General features: G+C 42.0%; 1 protein-coding gene across 1 annotated transcript; it reads left to right on the top strand.

Annotated features, from left to right (window-relative positions):
* The first annotated feature begins 16,105 nt into the window (after positions 1-16,105).
* On the top strand, positions 16,106-17,600 carry LOC149407594 (uncharacterized). The gene has a single exon (XM_089626815.1). The coding sequence runs from the start codon at positions 16,226-16,228 to the stop codon at positions 17,351-17,353; it is 1,128 nt and encodes a 375-aa protein (XP_089482941.1). The 5' UTR covers positions 16,106-16,225; the 3' UTR covers positions 17,354-17,600.
* Positions 17,601-19,574: the final 1,974 nt, after the last annotated feature.

Here is a 19,574-nt window from a genome sequence, read left to right as displayed (position 1 = left end):
AAGATTACAATTCTAACTTGTCACAAAATTAGTAAACTTTCGAAAACGATTTTCAAGCTCATAATTTAAAAACATGCACATGCATTCCTTTGACCATAGCTCTGATACCATTTGTTGGAATCGATCTAGGGTTTGAGAAAAAGTTTAACGCTTCGTTAAGCGGCGGAATTTTAAAAATTTTCTTTTTAAGTAAAACTAGTTTTTACTAACCTAGACAAGAGCATGTACATGTAAATAAAAACTAATATGAGCTATTAAAGTTACTAACCTTTCTTGAAGCTTGAACCTTGTAGAAGCTTTTGGAAAGTTGCAACGCTCGTCTCCCCTCGCAGCACGTCTCTCTTTCTTTCCTCGGCACCTCGAGCAACCACGAAAGTTTCTATCACTAAATCACTCGAAAAGAAGGAATTAGTGAGTGGGCACTTTTAAACACTACGACTTGAGAACGAGTCTCGAAGTCGCAGAGCTAAAGACTAGGTCGAGTGAGGACCTAGGTGCCAAGACAAGGAAAAATCGAAAATAAACTAGAGAGAGAGAGAGAGGATTTCGGCCACAAGTTCTAGAGAGAGAGTCTCTCAAATCTCTTAAACTTGGATGATTGAATTGTGAGGAAATGGGGCTCCTATTTATAGGAGAGGTCTCACCTTCAATAAGGTAGTTTCCTCTTCTATAGAATATCACATATTCATGAGCAAAAATCCTTCATTTCCCATTCCATGTTGGGCGCCCAAGGCTGCCTCCTAGAGGCTAGGATTTGTTTCCTTTTTTGTTCCTTGGCTTTCCCTTTTCTCACTTGGCCGAATTTCCTACAAGCATGTGTGGGAAATTTGTTTCCTCTTTTTCTTTTGGCAAGTATCTAAATACATTTATGCACAAAATAAACTCTCTTTCCTTGGGTATTATGGGCGCCCATTTCACTTCTAGAAGGAGCTTCTAGAAGCTTCTTCATTTATTCATGAGAACATGAAAAAGGCCCATTAAGAGTTTTCAATAAAATTCTTATGAAATGAAATTAATTCACAAGGCCCAATGATCAAGTCATGGCCGAGTGAAACATGTCATAAAATGACCTTGTCAAAAAATTTATTGACATTCATTTCATCCTTTGTCTCAAAAGACAAAAATACCCTTTTAACTATTTTCGTTCTTGTTTTGGCTTAGCTTCCAGTTTAACTATTCCTATCGATGTGATTCGTGACAGTGACCTCATGGACCCAAATGAACAAAGCTTTAGCTAAACACTTGGACTCAAAAGTTCACAAACCTTTTCCAAGTTTAGCTTAATGCCAACTGACTCCACTAAAGAGCTGACACTGAAAATCTCTCGGTTCAAATGAATTTATTTTCTACTCAAGAATTCGACCTAATTATGATGAGCGGATCCACTGAATATTATCTATGTTTACCCTTCATGAATGTCATCAGCTAGTCGGGATTTACTAAATTACCATTTTACCCTTCTAGCTGTTATTTCCTCAACTCCTTTGTCGCTTGTGAATAAGTTAGAAACAATGTATTGACGAGGAGCTAACAAGTCACATTGTTTCATCCAAAAGAGTCAAGACTCAATTTGGACACTGGCCAGTTCATTTATTCACACTCCAAGGAACAAAGCATGAGGTGACATACATTGCATTTCAGCAATCTTGTACATGAATTCCATATCTATGAGAACTTCACAAAGTTACTCATGACAGACTCACAACTTAGTACTTCACCAATAGGCCTTGTTCGGAATCACATAGTGAGTCCGAACTTTGACTTTCTCAAATGAGAATACTAAGGTGTGAAATGGCATGTCTCATTTCAGGATTAAGGTAAGCATGATGCAATTCATACATAGTGACTTCGAGACATAAGAGGTTAAATGGTTTGTTCTTATCTTGTCTCTAGAAGTGCACTGGTCAATTCGGTACCTTCGGAAGATACCTAGAAGAACTATAGAGTTCCTAACTCTCAATGCCTCATAACCAGACATCATAGATTCTTCTAACAATCATACTGAGGTCAATAGTCCTTTGACCCTAAGATTGCGAATATATCGTTTTAAGCAAACTACGAAGAGTTTGTTCATGCAAATCTACATTTGTCTCTTCGTAAGTTGTTAAGTTTGTTTATGGACTAAAAGACTATGGTTTTATCATAAAGCTTCAGACAAGGAAGATTGAATGAACGTTTCAACTTTATTAATGAATGAATAGGCAATTACAAGCAAGAGTCTTCATGAGACTTTATTACATCAAATGTTCAAAATAAAGACTACAACTCTTCTTGTGGGCACTATTGACAACAGGAACTAGTCCCGAGAGATGCGTGGGCATCGGGGCCGAATTAAAAGGAAGCATATGCTGAGAGCTAATAGCTTTCTTGAAGAAAAACAAGAGGACCTTCGCATGGACAACTGAGGACATGCCAAGTATAGACCTCAAAATCGCCGCACATCAACTCAACATGGACCCTAGTTACAAGCCCGTAAAACAGAAACGTAGAAAGCTCGGCCCCGAAAGGGCTAAAGTGATCAACGAAGAAGTGGAACGGCTCTTGAAATCTGGGTTAATACGTGAAGTGAAATACCCCAATTGGCTAGCCAATACCGTTGTCGTTAAGAAAAAGAATGGTAAGTGGCGCGTATGCATCGACTACACCGATCTTAATAAAGCTTACAGATTTCCGCTACCACACATCGAACGCTTGGTGGAAGCCACGGCTGGCCATAAAATCTTGTCATTTATGGACGCATTTTCGGGGTACAACCAAATCCTCATGCATCCAAGTGACCAAGAGAAGACTGCTTTCACAACTGACAAAGGCATCTATTGCTATAAGGTAATGTCGTTCGGGCTCAAGAACGCAGGAGCCAAGTACTAACAATTGGTGAACAAGATGTTTGCCGATAAAATAGGGGCAACAATGGAAGTATATATCGACGACATGTTGGTAAAATCATTACGAGAAACAGACCACGTCCCACATTTGGAAGAATGTTTTAAAATCCTAAACATATACCAAATGAAGTTGAACCCATACAAGTGTACCTTCGGAGTATCATCCGGGAAATTCCTCGGGTACATGGTAACTCAAAGAGGGATTGAGGCAAACCCAGATCAGATACAAGCGCTCCGGAGTTTGCCATCTCCCAAGAACAAACGAGAAATTCAGAGACTAACGGGTCGCGTAGCAACCCTTAGCCGATCCAGTTCTCGATTGACCGACAAATGTTTGCTTTTTTACAAGCTCTTGAAAGGAAACAAGAAGTTCGAGTGGACCGAAAAGTGCGATGATGCATTTAAACAACTGAAACAATACCTGGCCGAGCCTCCTGTCTTAGCCAAGCCCGAAATGGGAGAACCCCTCTACTTGTACGTCGCTGTATCACACGCTGCGGTAAGCGGAGTACTCGTCAGAGAAGAACGCGGAGACCAAAAACTGGTGTTCTACATCAGTAGGTCACTTGTTGACGCCGAGACAAGATATCCAGCAATGGAAAAATTAGCTCTGGCCGTCGTCACAGCAGCTCGAAAGCTGCGACCGTACTTTCAATCCCACTCGATAGTGGTGATGACCACTTAACCTTTACGCTCATTTCTCCACAGCCCTAACCAATCAGGAAGGTTAACCAAATGGGCTGTCAAGTTAAGTGAATACGATATCGAATACCGTATTAAGACCTGTGCGAAATCACAAGTTCTAGCCGACTTCCTTATCGAGCTCCCCGCGAGCGAAAGTGAAACCACGACGGACGTCGAAGTTTGGACCCTCAAAGTCGATGGTTCCTCAACAAAACAAGGGGCTGGAGTCGGGATACACCTAGTATCGCCGCACGGGTAAGTGATTGAGCAATCCTTTTGCCTGGACTTCACCGCCTCGAATAACGAAGCCGAGTACGAGGCGCTAATCGCAGGATTACGTCTAGCAAATGCTGCAGGAGCAAAGTCAATATCCGCTTTCTGCGACTCGCAGCTTGTTGCAAACCAATTTAGCGGAGAATTTGAAAGAAGAGACGAACGTATGGAGGTATACATACAACTAGTGAAAGAGATGGCAGGCCAATTTGATAAATTCGAATTAACTCGCATCCCTAGGGGTGAGAACACCACGGCCGACGCCTCAACGTCAGACCCTACAAAAAGTAGAATCATACCGGTCGAAGCAATAAAACAGTCTTCTATCACTACCAAGAGCACAAGCATAATGGTAATAATAGAATAGGGGGACTGAAAAATGGATATAATCAGATAAAAGGCCACACCCCGAAGGACAACCAATTGCGCCGAAAGCTAATTAGCAAAAGCGCAAGATTCTCCATAATCGTCGGAGTACTCTTCAAAAGAAGTTTCTCCGGAATTTACTTACGATGCTAGGAAAGGAAGAGTCCAAACGCATCATCTCCGTAATACAGGAGGGAGGGTGTGAAAACCACGCGGCCGGACGAGTTCTGGCCGTTAAAATAAAAAATCAAGGTACTTTTGGCCAACCATGGTCGTTGACTGTGAACAATACTCACGGAAATGCGACCAGTGTCAAAAGCACACCCCGAACATCAAGCAACCAGCTGAGGAGCTATCCTCCATATCCGCTCCATACACATTTGTGAAATGGTCTATGGATATCGTTGGACCTCTGGCCAACGCACCGGGAGGACTCAAATTCCTCCTAATCACAACGAATTACTTTTCCAAGTGGGTTGAAACCGAAGCATTCGTCTCCGTAAGGGATGTGGACGTGAAAAATTTTATTTGAAAAAATATAATTTTTCAACATAGAACGCCACAAGAGATAGTCACAAATAACAGATCACAATTCATATGGGCTTACCGATCAAGTCCAAGAAGGCCCACCGGAGAAACCCCATATTCCTTGGTATATGGAGCAGAAGCAATTCTACCCATCGAACACGAAATAAGGAAAATTCGCACCATATACGCGAATGATAACAAAAAGATTAACGATAAAATGCTTCGCGACTCTCTCGACTTGATAGGCGAGAGAAGGGACCAAGCATCAATGCGCATGGATCTATACCAACGATCCATCGCCCAATACTACAACAAAGGTATCAATTTTCGAGAATTTGACATGGGAGATCTCATGTTAAGAAAGGTCTATCATAACAGAGCCGAGGAGAATGCCAGAAAATTAGGAGCTAATTAGGAGGGGCCGTACCGAGTTATGGAGATCCCACGAACTGGCGTCTATAAGCTCGAGACACTTGATGGCATCCCAGTGTTTAGATACTGGAACATCATGAACTTGAAAAAATATTACTGTTAAAAGTAATACCAAAATAATCGAACTACGTAACGGCTTGATCCCAAACATGGGTACATAGGCAGCCTTGTGACAACGCTCAGCCCCGTCTCGTCTAAACGAGAAAGACTTGGAACGAACAAGTTCGACACCAACCTGCCAAGCATGGTTGATTCGATTTACACCTGCAAACAGAACTGCCTAAGGCATTGTTCATGCACTGTGTACGATAAACCGCTCTAAACTCGATTCATGAACAAAGAAGAGTTTATAGATTTGGTTCGAAAAATGTGTTGAAGTATAGAGCGTCGGATAAAGACACGCCATACACATAATCCCGATACGACTAGGGGTTCGACTCATGATGGCCGAAACACATCGTACGAATGAGTTGTGATGAATAAACGCCTTAGTCAAAAGCGCATTCGTTCAAACACACAAAACATCAAAACGCTAGCTAGAGATAATTGATTACTACTTCACAAGTAATTAATATCTAAATGTAAGCATAAATAAATATAACAAAGATTTCCACGATATTTAATAGAAGAGAATTAAAATCAAGGAGATATGTTCGAACAAAATAGAAAAGAAATTGAAAGGAAAAGAGTTCGACAAACCGGCCCAATAGGTGGGCCCAAAAAGATGCTTGCCCATGCATGGGCCAAAAACTTTACTTAAATAAAATTTGAAAAATAAACAAGACCGAGGAGAGCTTAGGCCGACGTCTTCTTGGCAGACTCATCCCCCTTGGAGTTCTCCCTGACCTCGTCATTCAAAGCGAGCACGTCGGCCGAGCTCCCGAGCATCGAGCCAAACTGGTCCGGGACCCCGGCGACCTCCGGCAGCATGGCCTTACGAGGCGAACGCTCATCATACGGGGTGAACTCGAGGTCCTCGGCCCCAGCCAAGGAAGGCAGAGGGACGTCGTTCAGCTCGGCCTGATATTTGGCGAGCTTGCTCTTGGTGTCCTTCAGCTCGGCATCGGGGTCGGCGTTCCTCTTGTCCACCATCTCCTTGAAGATCGTGGTCGCGTACTTGACCTCGTCGAGGAGACGCATGATAGTCGTCTTTTTCTTCCCCGCCTCAACGAATTTGCGGTAGGTCGTCAAAGCCCCCTTGTACTTCGACCTGGCCGCCTTCCTGCCCGCGCGAATGCCATCGTCCTTGGCAGCTCGGAACATCTTGTAGGTGTTCCGGTGCGCCGCCTTCTCCTTCTCTAGCTCGGCCTTCGTCCGCTTCATGTCGGCCCCCAAGTTGTTGAAGGACGCCTCCGCCGCGTCGAGCTCCTTCTTGAGCTCGACCCTTGTCCTCTCAGAGTCCTGGAGGCGATCTTCAAGGTTCTTATGGCGACGGATGTGTTCGGTCGCTTCGGCCATGAATAGGTCCAGCTGACCTAGAGACCTCTGGCACTTCTTTAGCTTGTCCTCCGATGACTTCAACTTACCCCTCAGATCCCGGTTCGTGGAATTGAGGCGGCCATACATCACCTCATATCCGAGGAATCCCTTGTTCATCTCGGCCATAAAATATCAAGAAAAACGACACATGGTTAGGGCTAGACAACCAACACTAGTGATAAGGAAGCTTACCCTTGACCTCACCAACAGACGGAGTGGTAGTAGCTCGACCCATGCATCCTGGGGATGTCAGGGAGCCGGAACTTTGGGTAGCCGAACTGGCGCATGAGACACGCCCCCGCAGCCGGATCTTCGTGGACTGGCTTGGGCTCCTTCTAGTTGAAGGACAAAGTGCAGGCCTCCGGGGAAGATGCCGGCGATTAGTCCGATTTCGAGCTCGTCTGGCTCGACGACTGAACGCCTTTCCCTCGTTCCTCAGGACGACCCTTCTTCGAGTCATTCGGCTGCTGAGGAGTGCCCCTGACGGCGTTCCTCTTGGTCAAGGGAGTCGAGACCGTCGTGACCTTCACGGGTAGAAGCCTTGGCGACCTCGGCATCGGAAGCCTTGACGACCTCGGCATCAGAGGCCTTGGTGACCTCAGCGGCTGGGAGCTTGGTGGGCGAAGTCTCGCTGTCAAGCTCGATCGGGAGAGCTGTTGAGGGGAGGGTAACCGTCATCTCCTAGAATCCAGGAGTCGGATTTGACACAGTCGGGGCGTAGTCTTGGTCGATGCCGAGGCGGCTTCGACATCTTCGGCCTCCCTGGCGGCCATTCTCTTGGTGCGCCAGTCGACCTCTTCGTTGTTCATGCTGGGCAAAGGTGGGACGAAGATGGGAAGCCTTCGGAAGAATCCTCTGTAGAAAGCAAAGTTAGAAAATGAACTAAAAGACAACAACTCGACCATGCCAGATTACCTGAAGGGGCGGACCAAAGACCGGCTCGGATGAAGCGGTCTAGAGAGACGGACTTCCAAGAGACCTTGCCGGTGCGGAGTTTCTGGACCTTGTTGTCAAATGCGTCCAACGGGTAGAGGAGAATTTTTTCTGCAAAAGACATGGCAAAACATTAGTTCGAGCTCGACCGCAGGTCACCATTAAAAGGGTTTCACCCCCAGCTCAGTACCGCAGTCCGTCTTCCAATGGACGGACAGGCATCTCTTCACCACCTCGACGGTTTGTTCGTTGATTTGAAAATATAAATACTTCGAACCCCAATTTTTTTCTTTGCCGGGGAGGTCGGTGATGACTCCCTGGCGAGGTTGATTCGCCAAATAAAAGCACACCGGTTGGTGCTTTGAATTTCATTTGGCCACCAATATGCGGCCAAGGTCCTCAACCTCCAGCTCGACCCCGACTTCTCGGGATAATAACAGGAGCGCCATCACTTGTCGCACAAAGTTCGGACACATCTGGGCGAATTGGAGGCCCAGACGGTTGCAGAACTCGATCAAGAGCCTAGGAATTAGGAAGCACAGTCTGCATTCCTTGAAGAAGACCTGGTACACGCAAACGAAACCAGGGATCACTCGATCGGCGGAATGGCCTCCTCGTTTCACAAGGAGACCGTCAGGAAAATTATATCGCTCCCCCATGGTAGCAAGGTCTGTCTTTGTCAGAACCGACGGAGAAGACAGCTCACTGTTGGGGTCATCACGGTTTTTGTCCGAGGTCGACATGGTTTTCCAGAAACTCAGGTTTGAAGAAACGACACAGCAAAAATAAGAAGATTCGAGGCTTTTAGCTTGAGGAAGAACGAAGAGAAAACCAGAGAAAAAAAAAACTAGAAAGAATGAAGAAGACGAAGAAAATAGAGAGAGAATGAAAAAAGAGAGAGTTACCTTGGAGACGCGAGTGGAAATAACAAGGAGAATCCCAAGGGTCGAGAACTTATGTAGGGTCAAATCATATCAAACGGTTAAGATTCTCGAGAAATTCGCCATAATGGGGAAACGTTTGGGTTCCCGAAGTAATGGCACGACGACACGTGTCCGGATACTCGCCTAAGGCATTAAATACTCGAGTATTTCTTGGGATTCTAACCAAACTGAGGAAATCTCGGTTCGATCCTAAAGTATATTTTATTTTATATTACCATTTAATATAAAATATACTACGTGGCTGATTGTGTGAGTGGATTTCGCCCCTCCTCGCGAGCTGGGCTAGTTCGACCCAAAGCCTAGTTCGGCCCAGAAATCCTAGGCGCAGGCGAGCTCGGCCCAAAACGATAGCAAGGAATTCCTTGCTGAAGACCAAAGCCCAGTTCGACCCAGGCCCATAGATGTTCCTAGACGATCCCGCCAAGTGGTTTGCGCGATCCACCTTCTCGAGGAAACGGTCAAATCGCCTAGAGATAAGGGTGAATCCGAGATTGGCGGACTGAAGACCGGTCCTTCTCGTACACGTGGGACGATCTGAAGAGGTAGGAAGATCGGCGAGCTAGCTATAAAAGTCCGCTCCACCTTCATTTTACGACTACTGATTTTTCGCTTAAAAACGCATATAATTGTATTTCGATTTGCTAATATTGTTTCGATCTTCTACTCATTCCCTTTTATTTTGTATTGCCTACATTCGAATATCAATAAAGAAATTCGCCTATATTTTTAATATCTTATATTGTTTATTAGTTTCCTTCAGATCCTGATCTAGTCTTCATATTCGGATTCTGAGACATTTCCCTCTCAAAAATATATATACGAATCCACATCTAGATAATCTTCGTATAGATTGTTGGAACGAGAAATCGATTGAACCTGGAGGATTTTGATCACGAACTGACTATATCAGTGGACACTCTTACGATAAGTAAAATATAATTCTAGTAATAAGAAGAGTGCATTCTTGGATTGTTTTGTGGAGAATCCCTAAGATTGATGAATCGATTGAAAAAGAGATAAGACTGTTTCGTCTATTTAATCGGATTTGTATGAGCTTCTATTACTAGGTCCATAGTCTCCAATTCAGCTATGATAAAGATGGATAAAAACTCTAGTAATAATGAAAATTATTTATTATTACAATCTCACAGTTGTAAATTGTCTAGCAGCATTCATTCGGAAATTTGTCTATTTGCCGAATTAAATATTTATTGTGAAATTGATTATTTATTATTGGATCAAGTAAATAATTAATTGAATTAAGTTGGACCTCATGGACACTGTAAAATTCAAAAATTCATTGGCCGATGACCTTCAGTTTGGCGCCTACTATGGATATTAATTATCCAATATTCTCTTTTTGATTAGTTGCTAGATTTATGGAAAAGAAATCATGTAACTAAATAAATAAGAGAGAGAATAACAATAGTTGAGATATTCTCTCTGCTGTAAATAAAGAAAAAATATATTGTCTTTTATTCTCCCTCATAATTAATTTCCTAATATCTAAGAGAATAATAATGGTAGAGATATTCTCTCCATTAAATAAAGAAATAAGATATTGTCCTCATTATTTTCAAATATCTAGATTCCTTAAATATATGAGAAAAAATAAGGAAATATAATATCCTAAATTCCGATCTGATGGATGAGAGAAAAAGTAGGATTTGTAGTCAAGATGAAATAGTTCATGATTAACTACAAAATAGGAAAGAATGTAGGAGAATAAAATATCTCTAGGAGCTTCCTAGAATATCTCCATTCTATCACTATATATAGGGGTCAAGGAGAACACAATAATCACACAAGAAGAAGTCCAAGAATTTTCCCATCACACATAGTGTGGCCGAATTCTTCTCTCTCCCTCTCCCTCGAAATTCATGATTTCAATCCCATAAACACGATACGACCTGAATCTCTAAATCAAGTCGTAGTGAGATAACGAGTGAGCCCACACTTTCTTCTTATTCCATCTGGAAATTACGTTTCGGAAGATTACGGTATCATCTCTGGAGATCCAAATGACGAGAGTCATGTCGTCGTTCCCGAAGTGAAGATCAGAGCTAAAGCTAAAATATCGAGTTATTGGAGCTCAGAACGGGATCTTGAAGAACTCAATTAAAGTGTCTATAGCAGATTACCAAACATGTAAGTAATCTGTAAACTCGTCTTTTAATCGATTGCTTGAATCGCTCTCTAGTTTATTATATTTAAATCTGCAAATCTAGATCTTATTTGTATAATCGTATACATAATTAGCATGCTAGCATAATTATTATTTTCCGCAATGATTATAGGATGCATAATTCCTAACAGAAATATCAAATAACCCTAAATCAAACTGAGAAAATAATTGATTATATAATTATGGAAATAAAATCAAATAATGCTAGGATTTAAACATTAACCCGGTAACACAAAGGGCAAGAATTTAAACTAAAAATTGGTTAAGTACAACCACGTCATCACTGTGGCTATTTTCTTATAAAAAAGAATAAGTAGACGGATTAGCCAAATTCAAACATTGAAATTGCATATTAGCCAACGTTTACATTTATTTTGAGAAATAGCCAATTTCGCTGACGAGCTGTTTCAACCAATATTTTTATGTCGGAAAAACCCCTAATGCAATCCCATTTTATTTGAAAAAAGAATCATATGAATAAGTCAACAAATGATTATCCAAATATATTACATTATTTTTCAAGGATTAATATCAACGGATTTTGTAATTAAATAACTCCAGATTTATAATTAACCCTATATCTCTCTCTCTCTCTCTCTCTCTCTCTCTCTCTCTCTCTCTCTCTCTCTCTCTCTCTCTCTGTTAAACAGAATTCACAAATATCATTAAAATCAATCCTCTCCTCCTCTTTTCCATCTCCGGTTAACAAGATGTCGATCTAGCGCCTCCCGATCAGCGATGCCGACAAGAACAACCCGGGCTCCACGACGCCGAAGGAGTTATAATTGAAGGAAGCTCTGTGTATCGCACTCATCCGCCTACATCACCAACCCCCGCGGCCTCAAGCTCTTCACCCAGTGGTGGACCATTCTCCCGCCGGCAGAGCCCCTCGATGTCATTGCCGTCGTCCACGGCTTCATCAGAGAATCCTATTGGCGGGTCTAGATCACTGCCGTCCTCCTCACCGAGTCAGGCTTCGCCATCTATGCCATCGATCCTCATGGCCAAGGCATATCCAACAGCCTCGTCATGCACATCCCTGGCGTCAACTCCGTCGTTAACGACTGTATAACCTTCTTCACCGAATTCTGATCCCGATTCTCCTCACTGCCGGCCCGTTGTCAACGGTGCCCACAAGAAGAGTAGTAGTGTCTATTTATGTACATTTAATGTCATATAGTCTTATGAAGACTCTTGCTTGTAACTGCTGAATAATCAATAAAAGTTTAAACGTTCATTCATTCTTCCTTGTCTGAAGCTTTATGATTAAACCTTAGTCTTTAGTCCATAAACAAACCTAACAACATATGAAGAGACAAATGTAGATTTGCATGAACAAACTCTTCATGGTTTGCTTAAAACAATATATTCGCAATCTAAGGATCAAAGGACTATTGCTCTCAGTACGATTGTTAGGAGAATCTATGATGTCTGGTTATGGGACATTGAGAGTTGGAGACTCTATAGTTCTTCTAAGTATCTTCTAAAGGTACTGAATTGACCAATGCACTTCTAGAGACAAGATAAGAACAAACCATTTAACCTCTTATGTCTCGAAGTCACTACGTATGAATTGCATAATACTTACCTCAATCCTGAAATGAGACATGCCATTTCATAGCTTACGTACTCTCATTTAAGAAAGTCAGAGTTCGGATTCACTATGTGATTCTTAACAGGACCTATTGGTGAAGTACTAAGTTATGAAGATGTCATGATTAACTTTGTAAAGTTCTCATAGATATGAAATTCATGTACAAGATTGCTGAAATGCAATGTATATCACCTCATGCTTTGTTCCTTGGAATCTGAATAAATGAACTGGCCAGTGTCCAAATTGAGTCATGACTCTTTTGGATGAATCAATGTGACTTGTTAGCTCCTCGTCAATACATTGTTTCTAACTTATTCACGAGCGACAAAGGAGTTGCGGAAATAACAACTAGAAGGGTAAAATGATAATTTTGTAAATCCCGAATAGCTGATGATATTCATGAAGGGTAAACATAGATAATATTCAGTGGATCCACTCATCACAATTTAGTTGAATTCTTGACTTAGCTTCTAGTTTAACTATTCCTACTCGATATGATTTGTGACAGTGACCTTATGGATCCAAATGAACAAAACTTGAGCTAAAATACTTGGACTCAAAAGTTCACAAACTTTTTCCAAGTTTAGCTTAATGTTAACTGACTCCACTAAAGAGTTGACACTGAGAATCTCTCGGTTCAAATGAATTTATTTTCTACTCAAGAATTCAACTTAATTGTGATGAGTGGATCCACTGAATATTATCTATGTTTACCCTTCATATAAATCATCAACTGTTATTTCCTCAACTCCTTTGTCGCTTGTGAATAAATTAGAAACAATGTATTGACGAGGAGCTAACAAGTCACATTGATTCATCCAAAAGAGTAATGACTCAATTTGGACACTGGCCAGTTCATTTATTCACATTTCAAGGAACAAAGCATGAGCTGATATACATTGCATTTCAACAATCTTTTACATGAATTCCATATCTATGAGATCTTCACAAAGTTACTCATGACATCTTCATAACTTCACCAATAGGTCCTGTTCAGAACATAGTGAATCCGAACTCTGACTTTCTCAAATGAGAATACGTAAGCTATGAAATGACATGTCTCATTTCAAGATTGAGGTAAGCATGATGCAATTCATACGTAGTGATTTCGAGACATAAGAGGTTAAATGGTTTGTTCTTTCAATGTCTTCAGAAGTGCACTGGTCAATTCAGTACCTTCATAAGATACATAGGATGAACTATAGAGTCTCAAACTCTCTATGCCTCATAACCAGACATCATAAATTCTCCTAACAATCATATTGAGATCAATAGCCCTTTGATCCTTAGATTGTGAATATATTGTTTTAAGCAAACCATGAAGAGTTTATTCATGCAAATCTACATTTGTCTCTTCATATGTTGTTAGGTTTGTTTAAGGACTAAAGACTATAGATTATCATAAAGCTTCAAACAGACAAAGAAGATTGAATGAACGTTTCAACTTTTTATTAATGATTTGGCAATTACAAGCAAGAGTCTTCGTGAGACTATATTACATCAAATGTACATAAATATACACTACTACTCTCCTTGTGGGCACCATTGACAACATTCTCCACCTATTGTCAGACACATAACCTTGGTAATGGAATGCGCTTACACATTCCGAAGGGAATGGACCACCATGTCTAAAAGACCGCCGGTCACGAGGCGAGCAAGACCACCCTCATGGTGTTATGTTAATGTTGGAGACCTTACAGACTCGATATAATTTTAGTATTTTAATTTTCCTAGGATTAACATTAATCTAGGCGATCCACTTAAGTTAACTAAATCGTATTAAAAACTCGAGTTTTTTAAGCTACCCTTAAAAACTGAAGTTTCGATATAACTTAGTTATTAGGAATTTCATGACATCTAGTCTTGATTATCCTAATAGTATTCCATCACAGAAAAGCTTCCAGTTGGGAAGGAAGACTCCATAATAAAGAAGAAGCTATATGTGAGTCCGAGAGAATCCTAAAAATATCCTAACGATAAATATAACTAGGGTTAACCATATCTTAGAATGTATTTTACTACAAAGATATTGCAAACTTACAGAGAAACCCATGCGAGCAGTGGTAGACGAAGTGAAAGCGAGAATGTCGGCTTGAGTAGCGCAAATATTGATGAGAATCCAATGTCCCAAAAAACCTAAGCGTTCCTCCGCAAAGTTCGTCCACATAGGGTGACTACCGATTTTTTTTTTTAAATTTCCACAAATATATCTGACTTTATTCCATAAAATGCTTGCTATAGATTTCAAACTACAGATAGTTATTTTCCTTAAATTTATTGTGTTTTTTTATTTGTTTATAATTTTATTTAGAATACGAGTTTATAAGTTCAATAAAAAAAAATCAATATTGGTGGAAATTGTTAAAAGTTGATATTCTTATAACGAGCATATAAGTATTTCAGAACATTTACAACTAATCAATTTTTAAGATTACTATGGCCATAATTAATAAAAGGGCAGCAAATCTCTAATAAAAATTTAAAATAATTAGAGATTAGTAACATATAAATTTATAGTTGTCCCGTAGAGAAATCTTGATATTATACGAACCCTGTAACGCGATTGATACGGATCTCATCGTACTTTACATTAAAACATTCTAAAGATGTTAGTCAAAAGAGATGTTATAAGGATATAATAAATTTGACCTTCCGAAGTTATGAGGGTCTTAAAGATGTTACCAGATTACGCGTTAGAAAAATGAAATACATAATTGAAGCTCAACGCTAGTTAAAAGCTAAGAGCAAGGATCAACAAAGTCAAAGTCGCGCGAGAAAGACAAAATATTAATTACAAGAGAAGAGATCTAACTTGGCTCAAAAAAAAAAAAAAAAAAAAAAAAGAGAAGAGATCTAACAGGTCGAAGAGTGAATGAAATAAGTAACTATACATTGGGATACAATGAGAAAAAAGTAGTGGTGGTGGGTGTTAGTATTTAAGTGTCTGGAGACATACACATGTCGATATATTATGCACCAACTACCTTCTGCCGCTTCATCATCTCAAAACATCCCTTACATATATATCGCATTTAATGCATTGCTAAAATAATTCAAATAAGCAGTTTCTTAGAAAGAGGATAAATGATTTCACAACTCGGTATTCAAATTAAGTGATATTATTGCGAAGAAGAAGATTAAGTAGCCTCAACTCTCAAATGATATTTGAGTGTCGGTAGAGTTGACTAGGTTTTTGCCTCAAAGCTTTTCTGCTTTTTTCCTGTACGTACTAGCTTAATTTACTTAATAGCAGCAAAAAATAATTAGTAGATCATGCGTTAAATATATGCATATTGTGCATCTCCATGTATTACAATATTGAGAATAATATTTTTTTTTTCAGTACGCAGAAATTATCATGAGTTTATTTAAAGACAACTTTGTTGTCTATACCATCATTAACAAATAGTGATGGAAAACAAACTAGATCAAGTTATAGGAACAACTTCTATTTTGGAGGGTTGTAAAATTACTAATTGAATTATGCTAATAAGTAGCAGTATTAAAATTATCATGAGTTGAATGTATATTATAATTATGTAAAATTAGTGCCGTGTGCTTCAATGTACTTTTGTGCCCCTAAAACCAATTAACTAAGATGATGTAGTAATAACAAGGTTATGGCAAAGATAAATTGCATGCACGCAGAAAAGCTAGCTATACATAAAAAAAAGGTCAAAGTCGTTGTGTTTGACTTATATACGGTTTATCCATAACTACATTAAATGATAGCGCGAATTTCCCAACGGTCCCAACGCGTGCCATGAAGATGCAGCCATTAAAGCCAATCTGTATAGCTTTCGCAAGGAAAGCGAGTATAAAAGGCAACGATCTTTCTACTCAAGAGTACAAGAAGAAGAAGAAGAAGAAGAAAACATTAATCTACTCTACTGAGCTAGATCAGTGTGATATATCAGAGATGGTGTGTTCCAAATGGCTCTCTCTAACCCTTCTCCTGCTCGCCATCGCTCTCCATCTGAGCTCCGTCGCCCTCGGTGACCAGAAGCTCGACAAGGACAGGTTCCGTGACGACGACGACTGCCGCTGGAGCCGGGGCCGCTGTGATCCGCGTTTCGGCCGCGGCGGCAGAGGGTTCAACGGGGGCGGCAGAGGCCGTGGCCCCAGATTCGGCGGCGGAAGAGGCGGCGGTGGCGGCTTTGGTGGTGGCAGAGGCGGAGGCGGTGGACTTGGTGGTGGAGGAGGACTCGGCGGCGGCCGCGGCGGAGGAGGAGGCGCTGGAGGTGGTGGTGGACTTGGTGGAGGCGGAGGACTCGGCGGCGGCAGCGGCGGAGGTGGAGGACTTGGTGGAGGAGGAGGCGCCGGAGGTGGCGGAGGACTCGGAGGAGGAGGAGGAGCTGGTGGCGGCCCCGGAGGTGGTGGAGGAGTCGGCGGCGGCTCGGGAGGAGGGTTCGGAGCCGGCGGCGGAGTAGGTGGCGGCGCCGGAGGAGGTCTTGGCGGCGGTGGCGGCGGCGGGTCAGGTGGTGGAGGAGGTGTTGGAGGCGGGTCGGGTCATGGATCAGGGTTCGGAGCCGGAGGAGGAGTTGGTGGTGGGGCCGGAGGAGGCCTTGGCGGCGGCGGCGGCGGTGGAGGAGGAGGTGGTGGCGGAGGCGGTGGAGGCGGTTCGGGTCACGGATCAGGGTTCGGAGCGGGCGGAGGCGTTGGTGGTGGTGCCGGAGGAGGAGGAGGGCTTGGTGGTGGCGGCGGTGGAGGGAGTGGAGGAGGCGGTGGGGTTGGAGGAGGTTCCGGCCATGGATCAGGGTTCGGTGCCGGCGGCGGCGTTGGAGGCGGCGCCGGAGGAGGAGGAGGTGGTGGAGGCGGCGGCGGCGGAGGGGGTGGGGTCGGCGGCGGTTCCGGTCACGGATCAGGGTTCGGAGCTGGGGGAGGCGTCGGCGGAGGGGCTGGCCACGGCGTGGGTGTTGGTCACGGAGGAGGAGCTGGAGGAGGGTTCGGGATCGGGATCGGAATCGGGATCGGAGTCGGAAGCGGCTCCGGTGCCGGACATGGGTCGGGAAGCGGCGGAGGAGTCGGTGGCGGCGGCGGAAACTGAAGTCGGTCCCGATGTCACGATGTGTTTTGGCAAATACAATTATTGCACGTACGCATGCGTTATGGGATAACGTCTTATTCTTTTTTACGTTACGTAGTTTGCTTTTAATTTTATGTCATCACGGTCTCTTGGAAACAATGTGTAAGCGTTTCTTTTTCCCTTTCTTTTTTTAGTAACTTTAATTGTGAATCGTGATCTATACACCTGAGAAAGAAATGAAAGCAGTTATGTGATTTTCCTTGTCAAAGTCATAAGCTACGATTCTTTTTTATTTTTTTTTATTTTTATCAAACTGAAGCTACATTAATCTCGAGATCAATTCATATCCTCTGCGGCTTTCTATAACACTTTAAATATGCATCGCCTTATACTTTGGTCGTGAAGCGTGAATAAATAAACCAAATCTGATAACTAATGAAATCACCTCATGGTCCTCATCAAATAATAAAGGTTAGCAAAGTAAGCTACGGTACTTCATTCAATACGTTTTTCTTACTCGCAAATGGTAACATATGTACATAATTATACTTCGATAACCAATGTATATCAAGATACTCGCAAAACATGGATACATGGTAACATGGATCGAGGGACTTCCGGTTTCGAACTCTTTAGTGGAAGTTACTCATTCGTTAATAAGGATAAAAATGTCGACATCATTGTAAAACTAGCTTATTAAGAAAAAAAGGGTTACTGATTAATGTCCAAAATATCTTTTAGGCTTACAAGAGCTAACATGTTAATAATAATACACACTGAGACTCATTTGGGAAATTTGACCTACACAGTGATATGACCATATCTCCTATAATATGCGCATTTTTTATAATTATAAAAAATGCATGTTTCTTCTAGAGAGAATCATCTAAATTTAAATGTTGATTTAAATTAATAGATATATAATATGCAATTAGACTGTGACCAAATATTTAATTCGAATATGATTTTATTTAGTTTATTTGAAGTATTTATTGTTAATTGTATATGACTGTGTCGCACAATGAGAGTGTGGCACAATACAGACGCATATTTTGAGCTGGGATAGTGTAAGTTTTCAATTTTTCAACTCACAAAGAATATGATAAATTTTACATATATCAGTACTCAAAATTTTAAGAATTGAAAATACCTTTTAAAACGAAGAATGACAATCATTATAAACCATATATGTTAATATGAAATTTTACATATATCAGTAGTACTCAAATTTTTAATGAATTTTAATGGCTATTTAACTAGCTCTTAACTGGAACACGTAATATTTTATGGTAAAATTCGACCAGAATTTCAATTACAAAATAAAAACGAAAACATTTAATAAGAACTATGGTGTCAAGCTCTCAGCCGAACCATGGGCTCATTAGCTGCAGTTCGGCCCACGAGAGTTCTCCTCGTCTGGGCACATGACATGATGACATCAGCTTATATTTTCTAAGAATTCTCGCCATCTCCTTTTTTTTTTTAAGGAATAACTGCTTCATTAAATCACAACAGAGTTTTAGCATCTCTTTGAATACAATGGTCAAGCCACGCAGGGCAGGTGACAGATACAAAATCAGAGATGACCCCACGCAAACGGGTCTTGGCTATACAATTAGCCGCACCATTACAATCCCTTGGAATCCACTTAAACAGCCCCGTAGAGCCGAAACTCTCCGACAAGACAAGAATATCTCTGATAATGGGCCCCTGCAATCCGCTGACCTGCTCCCCGATCACCAATTGAGTTGCACGAAGACAGTCGGATTCCACAGCAGCCACACGCCACCCCTGAGCCTGGATCAGACGGAGACCCCATCGCAGCGCTAAACACTCGGCTGTCAAAGCCGAGTCCACCCCTCCGACCGAGACCGATGCAACACCGATCACTTCGCCGCTATGGTTCCGCACAACACCACCCACCGCTGCAACACCGGAATTAGCATCCCACGCCGCATCAAAATTGAGTTTAAGCTCCCCGGGACTTGGCCTAATCCACACTTCCTGTTGCACCGTTCTGGCCGCGCCGTGCGTCCCCGAACTAACCACACCCTTCCGGAAACTCGTCAACCAGTTTGCCACTTCACCGACCCATGCCTCCGGAGACTTTGTAACGTTCTCAAAAAATCGGAGGTTCCGATCAGACCACACCGCCCAAATAAGCCCACAGAACAGCTCAAGGTTTTTCTCGGTCAAACCCTCCATCGCGCGCAAACAGAGGTCTTGGAACGGGATCGCCCCT

The sequence above is a fragment of the Urtica dioica genome, chromosome 1 (genome assembly GCF_054948205.1).
Source record: "Urtica dioica subsp. dioica isolate 48M chromosome 1, U.dioica_male_clone48M_v1_H2, whole genome shotgun sequence".
Classification (NCBI taxonomy): Eukaryota; Viridiplantae; Streptophyta; class Magnoliopsida; order Rosales; family Urticaceae; genus Urtica; species Urtica dioica.
The sequence above is the reverse complement of the archived record's forward strand: the minus strand, read 5'-3'. Positions and strand labels throughout refer to the sequence as shown.

Excerpts from the sequence above, each read along its gene's own strand:
- LOC149407594 (XM_089626815.1), top strand. The coding sequence starts at position 16,226 with ATGGTGTGTTCCAAATGGCTCTCTCTAACCCTTCTCCTGCTCGCCATC.